The sequence below is a fragment of the Cygnus olor genome, chromosome 15 (genome assembly GCF_009769625.2).
Source record: "Cygnus olor isolate bCygOlo1 chromosome 15, bCygOlo1.pri.v2, whole genome shotgun sequence".
NCBI lineage: Eukaryota > Metazoa > Chordata > Aves > Anseriformes > Anatidae > Cygnus > Cygnus olor.
The window spans coordinates 13,622,070-13,637,142 of NC_049183.1; the positions used below are offsets into that span (position 1 = coordinate 13,622,070).

At 37.5% G+C, this 15,073-nt stretch overlaps 1 protein-coding gene across 5 annotated transcripts in view; it reads left to right on the forward strand.

Moving 5' to 3' along the window:
• SDK1 (sidekick cell adhesion molecule 1) overlaps positions 1-15,073 on the forward strand; it is a 394,723-nt gene that overhangs the window by 277,516 nt on the left and 102,134 nt on the right. For all 5 annotated transcript variants that reach the window (XM_040574955.1, XM_040574954.1, XM_040574956.1 and 2 more), the window contains 3 exons: positions 1,774-1,955; positions 9,901-10,016; positions 13,087-13,279. In XM_040574955.1, coding sequence (XP_040430889.1) covers positions 1,774-1,955; positions 9,901-10,016; positions 13,087-13,279 — 491 coding nt within the window. The remainder of the gene's footprint in view (positions 1-1,773; positions 1,956-9,900; positions 10,017-13,086; positions 13,280-15,073) is intronic.

Consider the following 15,073-nt stretch of genomic DNA (forward strand, 5'->3'; position numbering starts at 1 on the left):
AACCAAGCTGTTCTTCCAAGTCAAAATACATGGCCGCAACAATGTGTGCACTGAAGAAAGGTCTTCCTGCATTGGTTTCTGTAGTATTAAGGTATAACAAAATGAAAACCACTGTGCATCCTAGAGACCCGATGCTGAAGACATGCAAGATACTAAATTGATGGAGCACCTGATCTTTAAAAGTGAAGGTGCACTGCACAAGTCATACAGAGTATACATCAAAGTCTATGGTGAGAAAAATCATGAAGACATGACATTTCTGACTGGCCTTCTTCCTCTGCCCTTTTCTCACTGGCAGTATTGCATTTAGAGGAGTGCCATGCTAACAGCATAATAGATTAAATCACAGGAGCACTCCACACCTTGTCTGCTAGGTGTGAGACAAAACAGTCCTGCACAAAGAATTGACTTTGCCAGGATGCATACAACCTTCACAGGAGACAAAAGAAAGGAGAAGGTAGATATATAAAGTAGAAAAGATGAAGACGATTCAATAAACTCAGCTGAGAGCTGATATTTCTTTGTTTCTATTTCTATTTCACAAATGGAATTGTAACATCACAGTTGTTATTAACTATGACAAAATACAGTCAGGCAAGCAACTCCTCAGCAGAGAAGAGGGGTTGTCAGTGATTAAGAACTGATCTCTTTATGAGGAGATTTTAGAACAAAATCTGTGGCTGAAGTACATGCAGAAGTTGTCTAGCTGTGGAAATTGCACCAATTTAACTCACATAACTTAAGATCAGACTGCAAGATGTCAGTGAAATTGTTCTGTGCCAATAAGATTTTGGTGCTTATTGTATAGCAAAAGATGAATATGAGCATGTACAAGTTGTGCGTGAATAAGAATTCAAATGTTCCTGTATTTGTCTACTCTGTGGAACAGTAATGCCTCATGCCCCTTACTTGGTCTCTGTGTTTCTGATTTGATGTGAATTAGCATATTGTAAACATCCATTGTACCATTTTAATAAAGGAAGGAAAACAAACAGTATTATTTACATTCACAGATTTGCAGGGTTTGTTTGTTTTCTATAATTTATTTATTCTTCGTAGTTTCTTGGCCTAAATAGATGCATCAAAAGGGCTCTGTTTTCTGCAATGCAGTTTTTACAGGGGAAAATATATTCCATTTTCCAGCTTTCCATGCCTTAGTAGAAAGTTTATCAGGATGTCTACCACTCAGCCTTATTTGGTACAGCCCTCCTCCAGGAATTCTTGTGCTTAACCAGTCCTTCAATCTCAAATGTATTCAGTCCTTATTTTAATCATGCTGTGAAGTGAATCCTGGTGGAAGCCAGAGATGGCAGTGCCTGTAGCTCTAGAAGGTCAGAGCCTGCCTGAGTTCTTCCTTTTCAGATTTCAGAGAAGGAAAAAAAAACATTCCTCAAGCTAATTTACAGCAGCACCCTGATAAAAATCACATTGGGGCTATTTTTTTCTACTAAATCACATTTTTTACTAGACAAGCCACGTTTAAGAAGCTGTAATTTTTCCACAGCCATAAAACAGGTTAAAATACCCATTTTGTTTAGGTCTATGCATGTAATCTCAGTGAGATCAGATTATAAATACTATAGCAGTCAAACAAGACGTGGTCTTATCAGCAGTTAGTCTGTTGTTTCTGATAATTTTTCATTATTCTTTGTATAATTCGGCTGTAAAAGTGTGGATATTGCTTCTTCACCAAGGAAGCTATTTTGCTAGTCAGGATATTTTCTGTAATTGATACCAACTAATTAACAGCAAATTTTTCTTCCCATATGGTAGGTATCGCCTGGCTGGCCTCCCTGGAGAATACCAGTATAAGAACATCACCAGTGCAGAAATTAACTACTGCTTAGTGAAAGACCTGATCATTTGGACCCAGTATGAAATCCAGGTGGCGTCTTACAATGGAGCTGGGCTGGGAGCGTTCAGCAGACCTGTGACAGAGTACACTTTACAGGGAGGTGAGCAAATCGGAACTGTGTGTGTCAGAGTTTAAAGCACAATTTCCTAAGGAGAATATGCACTCTCTGTAATTGTAAAATGGGTGGTCAGTTCAGTCATATTTGAAAGACATCTTTGTTGGGTTGGAAAGAAGTAGAAAACACCTACAAGCTTCAAGTGCCTAAGTAGAGACTCTATTGCTCTCTGTTGTAGAAAAAGCTGTGGGTCCCGGGGAATGGATTTAAGTGATGTGTGACATGCAGTGGCTGAGACTACTCTGACAGGAGAGGCATAGAGAATATGGCAAGGGATTGGGTTTACGGCAGTCAAGATATGCAATATGCCACATACGCAATATAGGAGACAAATGCAGAGCAAACCAGCATCATTAGATTTGATGATCACAGAATAACTTGATTTAGAAATTTGGAATAAATTTGAAAGGAACTGTAGAAAGAGAAATAGAGCCTTTGGAGAAAGTATGTTTGGTAGCAGTTCAGGGATGATGCATTTCAGACATTTGCAAAGAGGAAGACAGAATGATCTTCAGAGCCTTAATTTTTATGCCATGGCTCTTCCACACCATTCTGGTAAGTGCTTTAAAAGGAATATAAATTGCATCAAAAAAAGGATATGTAATTACTTTTTACAACCAGTGTAAGGCATGTTTACACCTCTAGATTGGTATAAAAATCTGTAGGATAATTAAGTACCAAGTCCTTAAAGCTTTTTTATATTTCATAATGGCAGGACTATGCTGGATTCTGAGCACTGGACAGTATGTGGTCTCTACTGGTCATAAAACAAACTATTTTAGAAACTTGCAGTTTTACAGTACATCAGTTAATTTATAATCAGTGAAAATCGTGTAGTTGTTTGTTAATTGTTACTAGGAGTACATTATTATGTGATTAGATATAGTTTGAATTGTAGGGAGATCTTTAAGAAAAGATTATTTGCATGCAACAGTAAGTAACCACAACAATTAAAACAGGAATCTATCCATATTTTGTCTTAGGGCATCTGAAGTTTCACAGTTTAGAGGAGTCTAGACACATTCAACCTCTTTCTAGAAGTATTTATAGCAGACCTTGAAATGCTTTTTTTAAAGTCTTCGCTCTACAGCCAGGATTAATGTTTTGTATCCCACTAAAGACCAGCTCCCTGCTGAGAATTGGTTTGTACAAAGAATTTAATCTATTCTGCGAATATGCTTGCAGTTCATTACTTTGTTTATTTGGACATTTTAGGCTATCATATCACCTTAGCCTTCCATCTGTTAAGACTCAGGTTTGGACTTCACACTCTTTTCCTTAAACCCTGCAAGTGACTCTAATTTCCCTTGATATTATGTGCTGTTACTATCATCCTTTATTGATTGGCTGTCTGTTGTCATTTATAAGGATATAAATCCTCCGTTATAAATTAAGAGTAATCAGTCCTGCATTCATATTAACTATCAAGAATGTTTAGACTGCAGGACAACCTGCAGTGGCCAGTTTATCTCTATATAGTTTCTCTCTGTATCCTAACTGCTCAAGAGTGGGTAGACATGAACAAAAAAAATGGATCTTTGTTATTTATTTTATAACACTATTTGATAATAGCAATAAATAATTACTTCATGGATGCTGTCATCTTCTAGTGGATGCCCTTCTGGATATCTGTGCAAATCACTGAAGTCTGCTCTGAAGAGAGTTTGAAGCCTTTTTACATTTAGAGTTGAAAAGACGGAGGGTTGGGTGGTATCAGTATCATCTGAAATTGGATTAAAATAAAGTCTTGATAAGTAATGCCCTACTGTCCATAACCCTCCTTATTTGTCTGTCTAGTAGTTGGGAAATGACAGGAAAGGCCAGTGGTTGTTTCTTGCTCTAGAATGTCCTTCCTAAACCAAACCAGCAAGAGTGAGAAAAAGCAGTGTGTAAAACTGCCTTGTAAATCATACACCGATTTTAATGTGAGCCGAGATAAATGTCAAAGACACACTCCCATCCATCCCCCTCTCCTACTATGACCACCACCACCTCTATTCTGATGTGCATTAAATGATGTGAGCTGTTCTGGCAAGAACCTGTCTGTCTGCTGATGAAAAATACCTGAAATACCTCATATTAATCAAATGTGCTGTGCAGTCAAAGCCTGGCAGGAAATGAACACTGGGAGCAGATCAAGCCGTTGGCAGGAGCAGATCAGCACATTGGCATCTTTGTCGGGAAGAATATTGACTGGCCATACAAGCTGTGGATTTATACCAGAACCCAGTCCATTAATCCCTTATTAGTCCTCTGGCATTGTGTTAGCCACTGATAACTAATCAGCTGCTCAAAGCTCTTCAAAAATCACCAGTTTCTAGAATGTAGCCAAACTTGCAAGATGCTGAGAGATCTAAACTTGTAGTGAGACTGGCACATAATGTCAGCTAGGTAAAATGTCAGAAAGACTTACTGGCAAAGCACTGAACTTCCTAGCACTAGGGTCAGACAGTTTGACTGTCTCTAAATCTTGAAAGTCTTTTCAGAGTGATATTCAGCCTAATCCTTTGATGCTCTGGGTATATAGGTCTTTCTTCATCAGAGCTTCTCCAGCTGTTCCTTACTTTGATATTACTTTTCACAGGGATTTGTGCCAGCCTCCTGCATAGGGCAAATTTTTCTTATTTAAACAGTGTCCTGCAGGACTTTTCATTGCCATATGACAAACTGAAGTTTTCCAATACTTTTTCATATGAGTAGCTTTGTGAGATGTATAAACATCTTTGTGGATAGCGCTGATACTGTCTCTGCTCAGTACTGTTGGACATGTTTACCTTTTCCTGCAGGCTGATTTGAGAATCTTCCATTTTTTACTGTCCCTTTAATCTCACTAGCATGAACACTTCTGAGATTTTCTCTCCTAGAAAAACATCCAACACTCTTTAGATTTAGCCAAGGCAAGGCTTGTAAGTAGAGGCAGATCTTTTCTTAAGACAATTTACATTGGAATTAACCTACTTTTATTTCTACTTTATCTGTTAAGTGTTTCTTTTGATGCATATTCCAAAAGCCAGTCTTATATCCTGAAGTTTGTAAGCCTCAGCTTGTAGTTTGATATTATTTTATTTTCCCCTACTTGCTGTGCACAGACACCTTGAAAGGCCAGGAAAGGCCCTTTGTGAGTAAAAGTCTGGGAGAGTCACCAGACTAGTGAGTCTTGATGGTGTACAGGAAGGACAGAAGCACGATGTGGCATGTTCAGCAGGTCCAAAGTGTTTTTTTCCACACGCAGTAGGAGTTGAATTAGAGGAATTCGTAAGGGCTGAGATAGAAGAACTGGAGAAATCTGTTATCTGTTTCAGTTGACTGAAAACTTCCTCCTTTATGTAGGAAGTAATCTGAAATGGAAATCTCTGAATAAGGGGTGTCCTCTACAAGCATTTCAGTTTGTCTCAGGTAAAAGAGTCCTTAATTTTCCCGTAGACTTTTTTGCCAAAATCATCTTAATTAATCACTTTGTTTGGGGAACTTACCAACAGCCAGGAAGTGTCCATGAATGTCATTTTGGCCCAGCTCCTCCTGTGCAGAAGCAGGTTGGAGTTGTAGCATCTGGATTTTATAGCTCTCACTTTTATCACTGTTAGGTGTCATTTCCCATCTATTGTTTTGTTGTTGTTTTTAATGATTTCACAAAGGTTGTGAATTACCAGTTGTTTCGGTGAGGCTTCTGGCTCCCAGCTCTTGCTACAGAAGTAAAACTTGGTCCTTGTGAGAGGCGTGTGAGAAAGGAAAAAAGGCATTTCCCAGCTGCAGGAAGCAAAACTCTTCAGTTTATGCCAAACCTCACACTTTTGAATTTCAAATATTGGCATGTGTAGAACAGCAGAGACCACTATTTCTATGCACCTGCTGCAGTTCTAAGCAGAGCAAATGTTGTTGGCCAGGTGTGGAGGGGAAGAGGCTTCACAGGAGGAGTAGCACGTTCCTGCAGCAGGCTCTCCCCACGGCTCCCAGCTGATGCAGCTTAGCACCTCAAGCCAGTGCACTGAAAGAAAAACTGCATCCTCACGTAGAGGAAAACCTGTGGTTCCCTGAGCCTGCCTTGCTAAGACATGGAAGCTGCCAACTCAGGAGCTTGGGAGGAGCAGGGCGCTTCTCCACAAGCCTTTGTTGAAGGTCGGTATTTAAGAACAGCGGACTGTCCATTGGAATCTGTGTGGGGTTTACATGCTATTTGCACATAGCTACAGACAGAATAATTACATGTACACATGCTTAACCTTAATGCCTTCTCTTCTCTCAATTATCTTGTCAGCCAAACCCTTTTAATGGCTTTTATCTAGAGTGCTTCCATGACCTTTTCTACTTAGAATGCTGCACATTAGCTTGCAGTCCCGGGAGCTGAGCTCTTAACAGATTTCCAACCGCGTGAACTTTATAGGGAAGAAAGTAACAGTTGGTTTTGTCTGACCAATTTGATCTGCACTTCCAAGATGACTCCCAGGTGGGTCTCCAGTGTGAGATGGTTTAGGAATACTTGCAAACATCATGAAGATTGGATTTTAAAATTGAGTATGTAAACACGTGGGGATTACTTTTGAAACAACTGTTTGACATTGGTAGCTCTTGTACTGCTTGACAACAAGAAACTTGTTGTAGGAGGATAGCCATCCGCCACTAAATTAGGAAATTCTTAATGCAGACAGTTGCAGCTTCAGCAAGGTGCTAACCATGATCTTGGAAAAGTATCTGAGTTTTGAATCGACCAGAAGGTCAGCTCTATCAAACTTTTTCTTTTTAATGCAAAACTATTCAAATACCCAAGAAAGTCTTTAAGATCAGGACATAAAAGAAGAACTTTATACTGTCACTTTGAAGTAAATTTGAGGTCATGATGCCAATATTATACTGATAAAAAATATAAAAATGTATTATATTACATCTTCTGCAGTATAATTAAGCTTATGCGTCTTAGACAGAACATGTTCTTTCCATCTTTTAAATTCATTCATTGTGATGCAGATGTTGATTCTTCAATAAAGATTCTAAAGATGAATTGTAATACAAATCATGGTTTCCAGTATTCTGAAGGGTTTATATTTTCTGGTCATGATTTTTACCGTTTCTCTTATCGTAGCAGGTACTCTTTGTGCTATGATTATTTATTTGTGTTTCAGAAAATTATCCTCTAATGAAAGAAAAATATTTCACTTTTTAAGAGAAATAACTAGTATATTTGGTTATCCACGTTTCCAAAATTACAGAAAACCTATCCTAAAGTGCCTGCCTGGGCTCTTTCGAGATGTGCTACAGTAAGGACTATAAATGAAAACTTGAGGCTTGCTGATGCAGGTTTTTTTCCTCTCAAAAAATTACAGTATTTTGAACTATATCTAAAAGACTCATTAGATCCCTAGAATAAAATCCTTGTGTTATTGAAATCACTGGAAATTTACTGTTGATCATACAGCATTTGTGGAGTTCTGCAGTAAAGAAAATGCCCCTAGAAATGAAGCCAGCATTGTGCATGCTAGTAAGTGTTTTAGGAGGATGAAGACAGTGGGAGTACCCTGTTGGCAGTGGCAGTACTGCTAGCTCTTCTGTCAGTGGTCACCTGTATGTTACTGGTGCTCTGGGAACAACAGACTCTTCGTACCTCTGCTAAATTCTGTATTTCTTTGGCTGTGGTTGTCAGTGAACAGCGTATGGGTTAGATACAGACTTTCTGTGTAGTTTTTATAAGTTACAAAATCAACTTAGCACGTATTAATAGAGTTGTAATGTAGCATTTCGACAGAAAGAAATGAGTGGAGAGGAGGGTGCTTGGCTGTTCAGCCTTAATGACAGAAGGAGATTAATCTCCCTATGATATCCAGATGACTTTCTGATAATAAACTAACTTGAAGGTTTCCTATACAATTTTCTTCTGCAATAACAAATCACTGGCAGCTACAACATCAAAATATTCCAATATGCAGGAAAGTATGAATTTTGATTTAAAAAAATCTTACATTAGCTATCAATTATACAAAGTATTGAACACAAAAGCAAATTGAAGTACATCGTGGCTCTCATAATAAACAGTCTCATCAAAGAACATGAATAACTAAAAAAAAAATAAGTAGTAGGGAATGTAGCCAAACCAGCTCATTATGACTGTATAGTGACTTGTATATCAGGATGATTTGGTGAATCTCTTAACTACAAAAACTTTGATGTCTATGGGTTGGTAAGATTATTGTAACCTTCCAAAAACGTACAGGCAATTATGATACATGGCTAGAAATAGGACCTAGATTCTAACAAGAAATTAGAGTAGTATCAGATAAATTCTGGTTTTAGAACTCAATAATTAAAAATAGTTCATAAATTGTGACATCAGGCTTTAAATTAGGGCAAGACAATTCTGAATAATATGCAATTTCAGAGGTTAAAGAAACAAATGTACAGAGCTAAATTTTCAAGCCAGAGGCCATCAGAGAGTTTTAGTGCCACAAGGCATGAAAGTGAATATTCTTGTCATTTCAAACCTCACATCTTCCTGGATCTCTCCAGATTTCTGTGTTGATATTTCTAGGTTGTGGATGTCTTTGACTAGGTGTACGCTGTCCTAGCTCTGTTGGCAGCAACCTCGCTATAGCTTGTACACCAGTTAAGAATAATGGACCTGGATGTCTCTTTCAAACAAAGCTTTTGGTGGACAAAGGGACGTTTTTACATTTTTGAACTTAATGTCTTGATTTCTCCTCCATACGAAGACTCAATTTCCAAAAAGTACTTTGAAGCTTTTAAAGTTTGTGACCTGTTTTTGAAAAGTATGGAACAAATCAGCATTTCTCAGTTGGAACTGTGGTTACTTTTTAGAAGCATAGGTCATTGGGCTTTGGTAGAAAGTTTCTCTTGGAAGCAGAAGGAACAAAGCTTTTCAAGCTTCAAAACCACTTGTGGCTAGTTCCTCTTTCACAGAATACAAATGTGCATGGCTGTCAATAGTCATGTTTTTGAAGCTTTACTAAACTTATTTTTTATGATTCAAAGGGTATTAGTACTTTCTTTTAAATCAAATAGTTTTCTTCTTGAACTTACTACAAAATTGATAATTTCAGAAAAATAGACCTGACTATTAGTATTCCTTCCTCTTGAGAACTAAAGAAATGACATCCTAAAGCAATGAGTTGAAGAAATTGCCTGGAAGATATTTAAAGAGACATTATGTTAAATGGTAAAATACTTATGTTGTGGGTTGTGGTGATGTTGTTTTTTGAAGCCAGTATGCCTCCATGTTCTAAGCTTTTATTTTTTTTTTTTTATTGAAGAAATAATCTGCCTAATTAAGTACTTGACATGCAAAGTTTACACAAGTTTAAATAGATTTGAGGTTGTATTGGTTCAGATTATATATAATAAATGTAATATACATGAGTGAATATAGTATCAAGATAAAATGAGAATATCTCCAATTCCCAAGAAAAATTATTGCATATGATATGACTGGTCCTAATTTTTAAGCAGTGGTAAATAATAAACAAATGCTGTTGCTAGATTATAATTCACAATTAGAAATTTAATTGTGTAGGCCCCATGTTTGCTAGTTTGATCTGGGGAATTGTGTGGTATTAAAAGAAATTCTCAGGAAGTTTCTTCGTGAAACTTCATTCTCTGTGCAGTCATGGATAATTGAAAGAGATGTGTTCACCTATCATTATCTAGTTTCTGTCTCAAGTTTTACGAAAAACTCATCTGAGGAGTTATATGCTACAGAAAGCATTTCATCCCCTCCCCTTGAAAGAATTTCTGATACAGAATGAGAAATAACTCAATTACCATTCTTTGCAAATCATTGCTGGGTACCATATCACAGGAAGTGCATCCTTTTCTCGGGTTTGTTATTACTTTGAGACTAATGAGTGGCAGTGAATAGGTTCTTTTGACCTCTCATCTCTCCTCCATTCTGTTTCATTTTCTGTTGCTCTTGCCTGACTGGGAGCAGTGCCTACAGCTCCACCGCAAAACGTGCAAGTTGAAGCCGTGAACTCCACAACCATCCAGTTCCTCTGGAACCCTCCACCCCAGCAGTTCATCAACGGTATTAACCAAGGATACAAGGTAAATAGGAACAAGATTTCTACAACTTCAAATAATGTTTCCTGTAAGAGTCCTGATGTACAAAAATTAGAAATTTAACAATCTATGAATGTCCAAAATGACTGTGTATTTTAAGAAGCAAAATGAAGAGAGGACTGAACAGTTGTTGCTCCTCATGTAACATTTGCTGGTTTATATATTGTTAATATATGTATTTTATATATATATATATATATATATAATAACTATAATTATAAAAGTTCTAATACCTTTATCATTTGCCTGGAGAATTTCCAAAGCCAAAAAGCAGTTTGATGTCAAACAGCACAGGAGACACATCATTGTGCCACTGAAAGTCAGCCCGGAGATTTCTATTTACTCCACTGCAAAACTCCCATTCATTTCATTAGGAACCAAGATGTCACACTAAATATTTGTCTTAACTTCCCCACTGTGATGATTTTGGAGATGTAAGAACATAAAATTTTAAATCGTGCTCAATGGCTTGGTGTTAGCGTGGTGAGTCCCTGTTGATGGGGCAGCTGGCAATGCCTTACAGTGTGCAGAGTAGGTAGAGGGTGCTTGACAGAGCACTTCGTAGTCCTCTGCCCAGTGGAGTGTAGCTGGAGTGGTTTATTTCTGTCTCTCAGGAAGGACTGTTTAATAGAAACTCCTTCCATGGTTCAGCAGCAGGGACATAATAAAGGAAGGGTTTAAAAACATTCGTAGAAAGAACAAAGAGAAACCTTGTAGGAATTGCAGAACAGGAGAAGGGATGATGGGCATGTTTTGTTAGCTGGGAGGGGGGAGCTGGATTTAGGTGTTGTGTGAGGGAATGCTCTGAATGCTGAACTGAAAAGGACGTGATTCACAAGACAAGCTGTGAATTGGAGGATTGTAGGTGGATTTTAGGAGTTTCAGAAGACTTGATCCTTCTCTTAAGAATGTCTCAAAGTGATGGAGAAACTGAGACGGAGGTACACGTTTCAGTACTTTTGCCCAAATCTATATATTTCTTATAAAGAACAGTGGTGTTTTCAGAATCTCCCTGCTGAAGTAGTATTACAAGTAGATGTGTCTCTTTTCCCAGAGATATGATCAGCTCTCAGGACTGGATTGCTGACAGGGGAATTTAGACTGCAAAAGTATAGCCTGAAACCTCAGAAACCTACAGAGGTAGTACCTGGCTTCTGTTTGGACTGTGGAGAATAAAAGCCTTTTGGGGCTCAGTGGACTGCAACATGCTATAATTATCTGGTGCAAGTCCAAACATGGTGAGCTCAGTCAGATTTGGAAAAGCCATACTTTAGATTTTTATTCTTTGTTTTATTCAAACACAGGCAGCTTCAGTATGAAGATCATTAGTTTCATTGCATAGCTGCTTCTCATTTAAGTTTCAATTTAATTATCAATTGTATAAAATAACCAAGATCTTTATTTGTATTTGTCAGTAGTCATTAAAAACTTTTGGAATGATCAGAATTTCTCTTTACTTATATTTCCTTGATTGCATTAAATTGCAACAGCTTTGTAATTCCTATTTTTCATGGGCTTTGTGAATTGCAGTATGAAGACTGTGCGAGAACATTTCTGTGACTGTTACTTCTATTGCATAGTTTATTTTGTATGGTTTATAAACAGTAGTAGCCAAAGCTAGGCCTTTGCTTTTCCTAAGGATTAAACCCATTTTGTCCTTTAACTGACAAAATTCTCCACCTTTATTTCCTGCGCATGTTTTCTGAAGAATGTGCAATGAAATACTTGAGAAAGAGAAGTTCAGTCCCCCAAAGTTATAAATGCCAAATCTAATCCACAAAGGTGATTTAGAAAAGAAAATAAAACTTACTATTCCATCAACCATTATTCCATTTTTATCTTTTCTTTGGAATTTATTTGCATTTCAAGAAGTTGTAAAGTGCACCTTTCAAATATGAAATATTCCTAACAAAATGAGTCCTTATAGTCCTCTAACTGCTTTCTGACTACAAGGAGTATAGTCTGATTATCAGCCAGTAGGCAGCTGAATGTGTCAAATACAGCTCAATAATTTCAGGTATCTATTCATGTTTATGAGCCTGAAATCAATACAAGTAGCATGATTTACACAGATACTGAGTAAGGCCTAGAATTTTAACATGCTAAAGTTTTAACATCCACAAGATAAGGATTTTTGGGCAAAATAGAAGTTTCATAAGCACTTTAAAACTTTAGACCCCTACGTTGTTACGATGATTTCAGAAATTGTTTTAAAATTCAAAGTTTGAAGTCTTCATTTAAGTACTTACAGACAAGGTATTCTACTCTAAAAAAAACGTTGATCACCCAGAAGATCCACTGAGATGACTAAAACCTGGAAGAAGTGTGGCTTGACAGGCATGTTACTTTAAATGCATGAAAATGTCTTCAGGAATCTCACTTTTGGGACCTAGTTTTTGAAAACTGTAGTAATCGTTTTTATGATCATTTACTATTCTTTCTGTAGTTCCAGAACCTTTTGAATCATTCACAGCATGGCTATCCCCACACCATCAATCATTGTAAAATTCTTGGTCAGTAGGATGCTGAGGGCTGTGGAAAGGGAAGGAGGATTTTCCCTCTCCTCTCTTCTCCTTCACAGCCAGTGGAATCTTTCAAGGAACCCTGTAATAATATATATATATATTTTTTTATTTATTTATTTTTTTATCTCAGGGTAGCACTGAAATTTCCTTTCTTACTTTACCCTCCTTTCAGCAGCAGAGATTGTTCAGGGTAGACAGAGCAGTCCAGAGGGGGACAAAAGACTCATGTTATACAAAATACATAAATAGCCACTCACAATAATTTTGGCCTTGTTCAGTAGTAGAAATTGAGAATTGCAATACCTCCACGGTATCAGTACATCCCCCATCACTAGTAAGTATTATACACATCCCTCCAGTTACCATATTAACAGCATTATATCCATCTGTTCAGCATCAGAGCTGACAATAGTTGAGCAGTACTGCTTGTTTTTTACAATCAGATTAAGATGGTTTTGGCAGCCAAGCATACTTTAGTTCTGAATAGACGCAGCTTCTAATGAGAGCTCATCTATGTTTAAATTTTCTAGCTTCTAGCATGGCCAGTTGATGCTCCAGAGACTGTGACTGTGGTCACCATTGCTCCCGATTTTCATGGTGTTCATAGCGGATGTATCACCAACCTGAAGAAATACACTACTTATTATACGTCAGTTCTGTGTTTCACCACACCTGGAGACGGACCACGAAGCACACCGCAGCTGCTACGCACCCTTGAAGACAGTGAGTAGTGAGCACTGGTAGAGAGTCTCGGTGCTCAGATTTTGTCTGGTTCAATATAAAAGCCAGAATTTTCACATCTGGGCACTTAAAATCAGACCTTAAGTTTACAAGCAGTTTGTAGTCTCTTCTTAAGTTAATTCACATCAGATGATGACCTCAGCCAGTTGTCCGTATGTGTTCTTTTAGCGGGTGGAAAATGAAAGGCATTTAATATTTTTCTCGTTATGAACTGAACTTAGGTGAATTCTTTTAAATTGCTTAGGAGCTGAAAGCTCCATAGCGTGGTTCAGCTAACACAATATGTTGTTTGTCTGTGAACCCCTATGCTCTTAAATCCATGTTTAGGCATCCAAATAAATAGGAATTGATCTTCTGAGGAACTGAACACCAGAACTTACTGTGGAGATAAGTGATTAATTTAAGATTGTTTCCTTCTGCTATTCAATATATTGAAAATCTCTATATCTATATTATATTGCAAATATTTGTATAAAATAGAAAAACCAGCATCATGACAATTCAGTATCTTTTACTCTTTAAAACTGAAGTCAAATTCATGGAATGAAATAAAAAGAGCTGGATCATTTAGCTTATAAATTATTTGCTGCATCAAAAAAATGTTTTGGCCTCTGTGGCTCCCTGAAAGTGTGTGTTTGAGGCATGTTTGGGACTAACAAGTCTAGTCTGTCAGTTGCAGATAATTAAATTGCAGTGGCCCTCATAACTAACTGTGTGTCCGCAGTGATCTTGGCTCTGGCCAGGGCTTCAGTCTTCCTCTCACAAAGCATCATAAACACTGCTGCACATTTAGAGATCCAAATCAGAATTTAAAAAAAAGTCTAATGCAGCCATTAAGGTATTGTTTTTAGAAATACTACTTTGCCTTAATAAGGACCTTTTAGGTTAGTCGATGTTCCCGTAAAGAAAAATTTAATTAACATTAACATTTAGAGAAGTGAGGCTCGAAGTGCTAATTCAATTTTTCATGAGATACTCTTGAAAGAATATGAAGAAAATTAAGTACTTTCCCATGGATTTTCCTTTTGTGATTCACCTCCTCCATGTGCTAGACCTGTGTCCCAAGAACAGATTCTGGACTTAAACCTTTGCATATTAGAAGGTCACAGAGACAGCAATGTAACTACCAGATATCTATGAGCCACTAATATAAACTCATATATGTTTACCTGCAGTTAAAGCAAAAGGCATGGAGGAAAGAAAAACATGCGTTAGGTTCCTGTGTGTCATATTAACATCTTGCCTGTTTTCTTTAGGAAATGAGGCTTTGGCAGTGTAAATGTGTTTGGCTGTCTGTCTTAGATCCATCTTTCTCCCTCCGAAAACATTTTGATTCCATGACTAATTACAGAGAGTAAAGAAGAGCAAGAAGCCAAAGATATGAGACTCCTAAGATTTCATGAAAATTAATCCGCTGGGAAAAAGAAAAGAGACTATTAATATTTCTGCTCAAGGAGGAGGGGCTGCAGAAATGAGCCTTAGAGACTTTGTGGAAAGGGGGAGAGGGAGCACAGTCAAAACATTGGGAATATCTCAGAGAAATGTTGGGATCATGTGCCATTTTAAACACAAGAAAATTCCATCATGAAACATAAAACAAGAGAAAGCCACGCTTTTATTTTGTAAACATTTCTCGTCATATGCAGCTGCATGCTGCAAGGATCTTAGGCAGTAGAGATGACCAAGATTTTTTTTTTATTTTGGGTCCTTTAGAATTGTTTTTATGATGACTGAGAAGTTAAGTGTGGTATGGTATAATGTATCTTTGTGGAGAAC